At 51.8% G+C, this 11,122-nt stretch overlaps 1 protein-coding gene across 1 annotated transcript; it reads left to right on the forward strand.

Annotated features, from left to right (window-relative positions):
- Positions 1-2,058: 2,058 nt before the first annotated feature.
- GNG8 (G protein subunit gamma 8) lies at positions 2,059-3,465 on the forward strand. The gene is made up of 3 exons (XM_007432437.4): positions 2,059-2,684; positions 2,860-3,018; positions 3,260-3,465. Exons 1-2 carry the CDS (start codon positions 2,601-2,603, stop codon positions 2,986-2,988), a joined length of 213 nt encoding a protein of 70 aa, XP_007432499.1. The 5' UTR covers positions 2,059-2,600; the 3' UTR covers positions 2,989-3,018; positions 3,260-3,465.
- Positions 3,466-11,122: the final 7,657 nt, after the last annotated feature.

Consider the following 11,122-nt stretch of genomic DNA (forward strand, 5'->3'; position numbering starts at 1 on the left):
CCGGGTTTTCATCGCTTCTTTGGACCCGGGTAGCTGGTTCTGAGAGAGACGTGGCGGGGGTCAAAAAGCCAGAGGTGTCTGCTAGCGCCTTTTCTGACTAACAGATTTTATTAAAAGGCACCACAGCTGGTGCCTTTGAATGAAATGGGTTTGTCATAAACATTGCCACCAGAGTCCTCCTGATTTTGGGCCGCCGTAGACCAACCGGGCTCTCCTGCCTCGTTGTAAGATTTCCCCTGGAACGTTTCACTTGATCTGGGTCCTCATCAGTGAAAGGCTTCGAAGATCAGCAATTCCCCTTTCCCCCGCCTTACCTTATAGGAGAAAGTTGCACAGAGCTAGCACAGAGAGCCGTGAAGGAGCACCCAGAGGATCTGCAGCTTAGGAGGCAGCAAGATTTCATGTACTGCACAAAATACTACATTGGCAGTACTTCAGCATCCCACAGGATATGTGGACTTCATAGCTGTAAAGTACCAGATCCTTTCCCACTGTAATTACACATGAATTTAACCTAAACTTTTGAAACAGGCAGGTTTTGTTTATCTTTTGGGGAAAGCAAAGTTGAACCTTTAACTCCTCCAGAGGTTTTGACCTTGGAGAAAAACGGTTCTGGGCTTCCATTATATTTTTGTTTCCCCATGTACCCAGGAGAAAAAAAGTTAGGATAAATGCACCGATTTGGATCACTGCCGTTTTTTTTTTTAGCCCTTTGAGTCGTAATAGTCAAATGGCTCCTGTTTGTTGCAACCACCCTAGCCACCCTAATGCTCGTTTCTCCGATCTTGAGGTCTGCCTCTGATTCCTTTCTTTGTGCAATTCATACAATGTGGACCTCCAGGGACAACCTGCGTCTCTCTTCCTCCTTCTGATATTTACCTGTTCAGAGCAGAGATGAGGGAGCATCTTCTCCCTTGGCATCAGCTGGATCGGGCCCCAGCTGGCTGGGCAGGGCAGCAGAAAATCTGGCTTTTCTACAAGGAGGGTGAGAAAAAGCAGCAAGGGCCCTCTGCGTATGCTCAGAGACTTCAGCTCTTCCTTTCTTGGCTGCTGGCATGGGAAACCTGGCATTGCAACCTGGCTTTGCTCCCCTCCCCGCCACCCTCCAATGCAGGCCTGTAAACTCCAAATTCATTTATTTCCAGAGTCTCAGCAAGGGAGTGAAACAACGGAACAAATTGCTGGACGTATTCTTGAATCCAAATTTGGTGTTTCCTTCTGGAAACCAGGAATGGGGGAAACCAGAATGGCTTGAGCCGCTCTGCAAGTTTCAAAATGACTCTACATATTCTCAGAGGCACTGCTGCCCCCTGGGGCAAAAATTGACTTTTATATTAAAGGTAGCCTCTAGGAGGGGGCGGGGGCTGCTTCCAAAGCCCCTTGCCACCCGGGCACATTTTGTGCAACATCCCCCTCCCCGCCAGATCCCCGGCTGGGTCATAAGCTTTTATCCCCTGCGCACGTGATCGCCTTTTCCCATCGCCCTCCCGGGAGGGCTGTGCAATTAGCCGGTGGCTTTGAACCTCGAGGACCAGAGCCAGGAGCAGAAGGGGGTGGAAGGAGGGACCTAATTAGCGGCATTTGCCCCCTGCCAATTGTTGCTTCTCCTGGCGGGTGGCCGGTGGCCTTTTCTGTCGGAAAGGAGGGCAGGCTTTGGTCCCCCACCGTCCCCCAGCCGCTCCATCTCTGCCGCCCCACCCTTTGGCCCCAGCGCGTTCCTGGGGGACGCCTCATTTTCCCTTTCGCTCCGGGAGGGGGAAAGAGAAGTCGCTCGACACGCGAAGCGAGCGTGGGCTAATCGCCCCCCCGCGCGGAAAAAAGGCCCCAGCCGTTCATCCGCTGCACATCTGGCAGAGAGCGAGCTTCTGCGCTCTGTTGCCAGGGCTGGCTGAGGAGGATGGGGGGGCGGACCGGTGCATCTGGGGAGCCCCAGGTTGGAAACCTGGTGCAGAAGTGGGTCTCGGGGGAAGGGCTGGGCTCGCTCGCCCCCATCCTCCCGGACGGCCCACTCATTTCAGCGAGCAGAACTCATCAGCTCCCTTATGTAACTTGGCGGGTTTCTCTGTCTTCGTAGCTAACGTTTATTTGTCCCTCAAAGCCACTGCCTTGAAACTTTTCAGCAGAACTGCCCTGTTCAGGGCTCCTCTATCTGCCTCGAAGTTGCCAAGGGAGGGGGACAAGAAGGGGATCCTGTCGTCACGTATGGGTGGTGGGCTTCTGGAAGGCTTTGTGGCAACTGCTCCCAACCTGGCTGTCTCCAAAAATGTTGCATTGTACTCCCCACACCCCGCCTTTGTGGCTGGGGATTATGGGGTTTGTGTTCATCCCATCTGGGGTATGCCAAGTTGGGGAAGGCTGGTCATAGAGCGGGACAGTTAGAAACCGTATGGACCGTGCAATTTTTCTGTGCCAGGCAGTGTGTGTTTGTGGGCAAGTGCATTTTGAAAGGCGAGGGCTGCTTTTATGCAAAATGCAAAAATGCATCTTCTCATCTGGCAGAGGACGCTGCGCTTCCCAGCTAGTGCTGCTGCTGAACACACAACCTGCCCGCCTCCGTGCCAGCCTGCTGGGCGAAGGTCTGCCTCTCCGGGTAAAGCAACATGTCTAATAACATGGCCAAGATCGCAGAGGCTCGCAAGACGGTGGAGCAGCTGAAATTGGAAGTCAACATCGATCGTATGAAGGTAAGGTCACTTGCAGAAGGCATGGAGTGGGCCCCAAACGTCTTACGCCCACCAAACAGATGCCCAGGGCCGCTCCTTAAGTACTGGGGTGCAGTAGTCTAGCTTCGGTGTGCCACAGGCGCACGGTCCTGACTGCCAGGGGCTTTCACGCTCTCTCCCTCGCTCTCTGTGGCAGGTGTCCAAGGCGGCAGCCGATCTCCTGGCGTACTGCGAAGCACATGCCAAGGAGGATCCTCTGGTCACTCCGGTGACCTCTTCCGAGAACCCTTTCCGGGAGAAACGGCTGTTCTGTATCGTGCTGTGAGCCAAGGCGGTGGACGGAGGACCCAGCCAGGTGGCCCCCCCACTTCTCTTGACGCTTTCTTTGATAAGACTCCCCCTCCCCAACCTGGTTCGGCCGAGAAAAAATATTGGGATTTAATAGGGAGCGACGGGGATGTGCATATACCATATTCTTCTTCCACTATCTTTGATATGATACTTATATATCAATGCCGGAAGCTTCAGCTCCCGAGTTAGGTCTTATTCCTCTTCTAACCTCCCCGTTTCTAATGTTCAGTCCTTTCTGATTTCAGGACTGCCTCTTTCGTGCTGAACATGCAGCGCTGTATAACAAGGGGAACAGCCTGGCTTTAACTGACACAATGCAAGCCACCAGTCCTCATCGTTACTGAGATCCAGTTGCTCGGAAGAGAAACCGCAAATAATTCCACGCGAATTCTCCTTGAGCTGGTTTATTCTAATAAATGTTTAGTCATTTCTTCCCCCCTTCCCTCTTCTGTTTTTCATCCAAACATCTACGCGTCTACGCAGTAACCCATTAAACATCCACAAGAAACAAATGGCTTCCGAATCACTTATTCAACTTTTCTTTGGGAATTGACTGAAAAGCCTTCTATTATCATAAAGCCATTACTATCAACTCCAGAGATCTGGACACGAAAGTTACCGGAAAGATGGCTTTCAGAGCCAAACCCCATTTGCAAATAACAACATTGGAAAAATACTGCAATCCAGCCGCCATCTGGAGAGGCCGCCGGTCGCTGTTGGCATACGAGGCACCCTTGTGCAGAATTCCACGTGGTGCCTCCCCAAACGCTCTTTTTAGCATTAATATATATATATATATATATATATATATATATATATATATATATAAAATATACAATAATTGCAATTATGCTGAGTCACTGGCATAGTGACCCCCCCACTGGTCTCGACAGTCAAGTGTGCATACACAAAGTGGCAATCTTGTGTTGCTGATATTACATTCCCTTCCCTCTCTCTTTTTTTACTTGCAACTCACAACCCCATCTTCCACGACCCTATTAGCTTACGATCCCTGCCACCAAATGCAATCAAGATCTATTAATCTGCCATTTTTCTAGATCAGTATTTCTCAACCTTGGCCACTTTAAGATATGTGGACTTCAACTCCCAGAATTCCCCAGCCAGCCATAGCTGGCTGGGGAATTCTGGGAGTTGAAGTCCACATATCTTAAAGTGGCCAAGGTTGAGAAATACTGTTCTAGATCAATCGGCCTGTAACTACCTAGTTAGTTCCAACCAAGCTCTGAACTTTTAAAGACCTTTGACCATATAATTTTCTTTCTCCAGACTGGCCTCCTATCCACCTCCCCCAGCAAGGGATGCATAAGATCTTTGGCTCCCCCCATTTCACCGGCAGCTTCGCGATTCTTCATTTTTAAAGTCAGAAGCAAGCATGGGAGATCAACCCTAATGCCAACCGCTTGCCTCCCCCCCCCGAACAGAAACCTTGCAAGTGTCCAGAAACGTCGCTTTTTCATTCCTGAAGGTCAAACCGCCCAGGAGCAGGTCAAGCCTTATTTGGGGCATCGGGTGCCAACTCTTCAAACGTTACTGGATGTCTTTCATTCCTTGGGAGGGGGTTTCCACTCTGCTTCTTGCGGGGGGGGGGGTGTTCCTCTGCTATTCCAGAAACAGAAAATAGACCAAGGTCTGTCTCACTCGTTTCTCTTGTCATATTCCTCGCAAATGCTCCAATTTTTCCAAGAGCGAAAGACCTCCCATGGCAATTTACCGGATGGCCCCCTTAGCCTGCATGGGAAGATGTCCAGGTTCCAATGGGGAAAATGAGATTACGCTGCCCCAGTTCAGCCAACAAAGGGCTTGGGGGCTCCCGGAGGACAGCGCTGGCAGGATTTCATCATGCAAGGAAAGTTGGTTTGTGTGCTTTCCAAATTTATACGGCCGCCCATCTTAGTCACCTAACCCTGGAGCGTTAGCAAAGCTCTTAGGTGAGATGGGCGGCTGTACAAATTGAATAAATAAAATACAATAATAAATCAAATCAAATCAATAGAAGCATGTGGGACAATGCCAGGAGCATTCCTCAGGCAGGGATGCGCCATGCGCTGGGGCCTCCTTCTCCGGAGTCCAGGCTGGCTGGCAATTCTGCGAGGGGAGGCCGATACCGGAGACCTGCTTAGATGGCTCCATGGCCGAGGGGGCCATTTTTATTCTCCCTCCACCTATGGTTCGCTTTTCTGATTTTTTTGGCATTTATTAATGTTCTTTTTTAATATAGATTTCTTCTGTTGCTTTTATCCGTCTTTTTATCTGATGGCTGTACGCCGCCCAGAGCTGCTCTGGCTACATAACTTTGCTTACTAAGTAGATAAATAAATACGCTCGGACCCCTTCCACTCGCAGCTCTGACCGCCCCCCTGTATTCCTCCCTCCCTCAGCGCCACGTTGATTTTCTCTTGCCCCAGCTGCCCTGATGCCCAGTGACTCAGCGCCCCCGGGGCTTGCGGCTCACGGGACTCGGGGGAAGTGGTTTCCCGCTGGCGAGAATCCCTCCTTACGCTGGGCTCCTGCCCATCCCTTGGCCGGGATGCCCTCCCTCCCCACCGCCCCCGCCCCAGAGGACTTGGGCATTTTGCATCAAGGCAGCCCCCTTTTTCCCCAGTGCTGCCCAGAGGCTATTGCACCACTGACGCTTTATTGGCGGGACCCAGCATGTCACATCAATCCCGGAACTGTGTTTTGTCAATCCTGGCTTATGGGATGGCATTGTGTGCAAACCCGAATGGGAAAGGCAGAGAGTCCCCCGGGCAGCACAACCCCCCCCCAAGTCAGAAAGCCTCTTCCCCTGGAGCTGCCAGCCACGCTGCTTCGGGCAACGGCTCCCGCGCGGGGCGCTCAGAGGCAGGCCGAGGACGCACCCATTGCGCAGCGTTATCTCTGAACTGGAAAACAGTCTCCTCTGCCCCCCCCGCCCCCCCCACCAAACCCCCACCTTCCTCGCAAGGCGGGGAATAGCCCTCCCCAGTCTCTCCCACGCTCTTCCGTCTGATTCACCTCGCCTCGCCTCGCATAATTTCTTGGCAAAGGGGGCCCCAGAAAACGTCTGAAACTCTCCATATGGCCCAAAATCTAGGGGGAAAGTTATTTTTACTGATTTTTCCACCAAGCACAGCGCAGGCTGAGTTGGGCAGCTGCAGCGGGGCTGGGGGGGCGGTCGGTGGCAAGACGAGCTGGGAGCAGCCATCGCGGAACGCGCCGATGTTCTGGGTTGTTGTTCTTTAGCCAGAAAAGGATTTCATAACCCAGCTGGCTCCTGGTCCTTAAGACGGCAAGTGAGCAAATTGACTTAAGAGACCGAGAGCCTTTCAACTCAGGCAGGTCAGTTCGGGGCAGAGGAAGAGGGTCCTGAGCACATGGGAAGGAGAAGAGACAGGAAGCATTGTGTGAATCATGTGCTGGTGGATGGGAGCGATCCACAGGGCGGGCGGAAGAGGGGCCTGCTCACGCTGCATTTACTCCCGGGGGGAGGACGAGACCCACACCCTGGGGCTCCGCACAATTCTGGCACAAGCAGCTGGAATGTGGCCAGCTCGCTTGGAAGGGTTGGAAATGTGGGTTTCAGTCACCTGCCGCCTCCAAGCATCTGGTGAAACCTCTTCCTGTCAGTTCAGTCCAAGCCCTTGAAACTGACCGGTTCAGTGCCTCTGGAATCGTTCCTCTTTGAGGTTATGGAAATAACTGAGGTCCTGCACTCGCCTTGGGATTTCCTTGAGAGCTGGAAAGCCATCCCGTTTGGTCCCTTTCATCTTTCTCTTTTGCTCTGCACGCGAGAAAGGACGACCCCGCAAACCCATGGCTGACTGGAGAGCAGAAACGAGTCACCCGGCCAAGGAAGGATTCTTGCAGGAGGCGACCTGCAGGAATGGAAGAGGCCCCCTTCTTCTTTGCAGTTTCTCACTGCAAAATTGCAAGGCAGAGAACCCTGGAACGGGCCAGGGGTGTCTGCAGGGGAGGGGTCAAGATAGCGGCCCCGACTGCGCACTCCTTTTCTATGAGTGCTGGGACTTCACTCAGGGCTTCAACTGCATGGCTGTGGCCCCCATCTTGACTTTTTTGACCCCTCCCCTGTGGACACCCCAGCCCCAGGCAACGGCACCAAATCAAGAGACCGACTCTGTTTTGCCTCAAAAGTGTAAAATGGCCTCTTGAAAAATCAGTTGTGCCCCTCCCCAGCCACACACCTGCCTGCCTCTGCAATAAGGACACCCCCAGGGCTGGGTTTCAGGTCTGGCATGGCTCCCCCATCCCTCTCTGAGCCAGAGACAAGCTGGCTCCTCCCTGCCAACTCCCAAAGCCTGCTGGGGTTTGTGGCCAACTTGGACGATTTGGCCTGATCCCAAAGATGTCTTAAAACAGGGACCCAGTGATACCTTTTCAGACTAACACTTTTATTAAAAGGCAAACGTTTTCCTCTAGTACTGTAATGGTATGTGGGAAAGACCCTGAGAAATAGGGTGAAGAGATGCTGCCGAGGGAACGGTTGGATAAGAGGGGGCACAGCCCGCAGCTGCATAATGGCTGGAGAAAGAGGTTCAGAAGGGATCCCCCTAGTTTCTCAGGCTGTAAAGGAGACGGCAGGAGAACTGTACTTTCAGACTTGCAAAATGCTGTTAACGCGGCTTTACAATAAAATAGAATTAGCTCATCTGGTTGTGTTTCCTGTCTGGTCCACCAGGGAAGGCTGACAAGTACATTTTGTGGGTTGGAAAAAGCGCTCCTGATTTTTGGCTACCCGAGACTATCACAGGTCTCCTCCTCCGCCCACCTCCTTTTGCGCTGCCTTTCTGACGGCAGACTTCAAACCTTGTTCTCTGCCCAGGCTGTCCCTGCCACTGCCTGCACTCCATCTTCGGGCCCTCCCCGCTGTCCCCCTCGCTGCCTCCAGCATCTCCCATCCGCACAATGTGTTGCACAGCCCCTGCCTTGCAACGCCTTCCGTGTAATGCCTGCCTCTGTGCGTTCAGAGCTCCTTTGCAATGAACCCACGCCCATGTGGACAATCACACCGTCGCAGGGCTACTCCTGAGGTTTTCCAAGTCTCCGGGGTGTCCACAGGGCGAGGATCAAAAAAGTCAAGATGGGGGCCATGATTATGCAGTCAAAGCCCCATCCTGTTTTACGTGCATCACGTACACCCCTGCAATCTCCTGAACACCTTCCTCTTCTTGCAAGATTAATGTATTTCATAGTTGCTGGTTAATATGGGCTGGGGAATCAGTAATTCAGTCAAGCCCTTGAGTTTCCCAAAGAGGCCCTCACCCAGTGGCAACGCAGCCCTCTTCCAGCATTTTTAAAGAGAGGAAAAATAACGAGAAGTAATCAATAGCTGATCTCTCCCGCCTACATTCTGGGGAAGGAAAAAGGGACAGTTTGTCATTCCAAGAGGTTATTCATGACTAAACTCTCATTCAAGATAAACAGGAATAAGTAGAAAAGAATTAGAAATTTCTTCTTTCTTTCCTAGAAGGGGCTGTTTAAGATACGAGAGAACTTAGAGCGTTCTGCTCGGTGCTCAGCACGGCTTGCGCAGCTGAATTTATTTGCGAGTTACAGACAGTGCTTGGTGGAGACAAGGACATTTCAGGATAACATGATCTCCTGTGAAAAGCCATTTCCAGCTAATTGTTTTAAAAAATATAAGCACCCTGATTTGGGAAAAGAGCGCTTCTATCAAAGTTCCTCTTGATCATCTCGAGATGACTGCACTATTAGCATAAGTGAATTATCGTCTGATTATCCGAGAAGACATTTGAATGCAGTTTTGAAAAGATAAGCTATCTAGCCCCAGCGATAGAGTTTATTTGGTTGGGTTGATCATTTGGGCATCACGGTTCTCTGTTTTGCAGTGACTTTGGGTTTTAAGCAAAAATGATGATACAGCCCTGGTGTCCTACAGTGAATTAGGCACCCGCCGGGCACCACGGCATTAGCCTCTAGACCAGAAACCTCACTGAACTGCTGTTTCAGCTGGACATAAAACAGGTTATCAAACTGGATTTCGAGTCCACAGCGGGAGATGGCCCGCATCTTAAGCACCGCGAGGAAGACAGAATGCAGGCCCCGTAATTCTTACACAATAAATGGTCGGCCTCCCCATATAAACCTGCTCTCGGGTTTCTAAATATATAAATGGAAAGTGCCATGCCAGCCCTGATGGGCACCCAGAGTGAACAAACATCCCCGTTTAAGAGTAGGCAAGGTCTGCCAAGACGTCTTCGCCGAGAGAGGACTCATTTATCACAAAGCAGCTGTAAGCTCTGCGAAGGAGCGGCGGATTGCAGGGGGCACGAGGACCGCATCTGGCCTCTCCTTACAGCCAAATAGGGCAGGGTTGCCACGTCTGGATCACAGAACTCCTGGCAACCAGAAGGGTTCACCTGGAGTTTTGCAGCCCAGCTATAGCAACCCAAAATCGGGGCCCTTTTAATTATTCCAGGGCACGAACTTCCTCGCCCCCAATGCACTGTTCCTCTGCTTTCCACTTCGGCTAAAGAAAGAGCCCACATTCTGCGCAGGTCTTGAGGCTTCATCCAGATTAAATCAATGTGCCTCTCCTGGCACACTTAGAGGGCACCGTTCTGCTCTCGTTAACCACGGGGGAAGCTCCAAAGCCGGATAAAAGGGCGCTCACGTTTTCACAAGGCTCTGCTTATGTGACTGCAAAGGCATTTTGTTACAGAAATACTACAGAAAGTGTAAATATATTCCTCATCTCTGTACCATCACATGCTTTGTTTCTTCACAAGGGGAAGAGGAGATGAAACGGAAACTGCCTTAAATAGCAGCCGTTGCCCCCTTATTCACACCACTCCTTCTGCGAAAATTTCCTTTCAGCCTCGCCAGATTTACTTCTTACATTCCCTGAGATTGACGCTTGGGCCTCTTCCTGGTCCAAGAAGGCTTAAGTGAGGCCTTGGAGAACCATCTTCCTACCTCGCAGGGCTGTTGAGAACGAACAATGAGTCGGTTTATTACTATTGAAGAGAAGGTTGGAAGTGGCTTATTTTTTCTTGTTCCTTTAACTCTTTTTCTTTCTCTGCTGTTTGCCCTTCCTTTTTATTTCTTTCTCTCTTTTCCTCCTACAGTATTTTTCTTTACATTTGTTTTTTACTTATGTAAAAACGCTTAATAAAAATCATACAAAAAGAGAAAGAGAACGGCCTGAGGAGAGGGCGTTGCCTTGCGAAGCTGGGGAAGTGAAACCAGCTGCTCGTGAATACTAAATGCTCCTTCGCAGCAGCGTTAAAACGTTTCCATCAGGTCTCCGTGCCTAGAAAGAGCCAGCCAATTCTGGGCAGGAAGGACAGAATTGGCACCCCCTCTCCTGCAACGCCAGGCACGGGGGCGGCTGGACCCGATCAGACCCAGCCGGGTCCAACTTCTTGAACTGGGATCGGAAAGAGGTCCCCAGAAGCCCATGCACAGAACAACATGCAACGGGCCTCCCCTAACTGTGGATACACTACTACTGTAGATGGAGGTTCCATGCAGCTTTCCCAAATAACAGTGACGGAGGTCCGTGAGAGGAGCCGTCCCTTTCTATCCCTCTTCCCCAACGTGGTGCCCTCCCAGGGGGTGGGACTCCAACTCCCAGCACGCTAAAAAGAAAATGGTGGGGCTTCCATTGCACAGCCATGGCACCCTCAGGACTTCTTGTGAGGGGAGGGAAGCGGGAGGGCCGAGATTATGGGCTGGCACACGTGGAGCTGCTTCCTCCGGTTGCCTTTGGGTGGCCAGAGCCCCGTCGCCCGCGATCCCTTGTTAGGAAAACCGTGAGGAGGGGGCGCTTAAAAGTCGGAGAAAGGCGAGCGCGAGACAAGCCAGCCACGAACGGAGGAGAATCGGCCACGACTTGAGTTCACCCTGGTTTGCGCAGGGTGGGAAGCTGTGGCCTGCGGATAAACCACGATGGCCAGACCCCGAGGCTGGAATGCCCAATACCCCGTGCCCCCAAACCCCCCAGCCCTGAGATGTGGAACCTCTGGCACCTTTCCTTGGAGAGCCTGGCGCTGCTGCTGCAACGTTTCAGAACGGCACCTCCAGGCTGTTCAACCGGTAGAGTTCTAAATCAAGGCCAGGTTTGCAAA

This window comes from Python bivittatus, unplaced genomic scaffold (assembly GCF_059951505.1).
Source record: "Python bivittatus isolate LINGU-HERP-01145 unplaced genomic scaffold, Pbiv_v1 ctg000310_np1212, whole genome shotgun sequence".
Taxonomy (NCBI): domain Eukaryota; kingdom Metazoa; phylum Chordata; class Lepidosauria; order Squamata; family Pythonidae; genus Python; species Python bivittatus.

Bases quoted from the DNA above. Each gene is read 5' to 3' on its own strand.
- GNG8 (XM_007432437.4), top strand. From the start codon at position 2,601: ATGTCTAATAACATGGCCAAGATCGCAGAGGCTCGCAAGACGGTGGAG. The intron at 2,685-2,859 runs GTAAGGTCACTT...TCTCTGTGGCAG, and splicing joins TCAACATCGATCGTATGAAG to GTGTCCAAGGCGGCAGCCGA.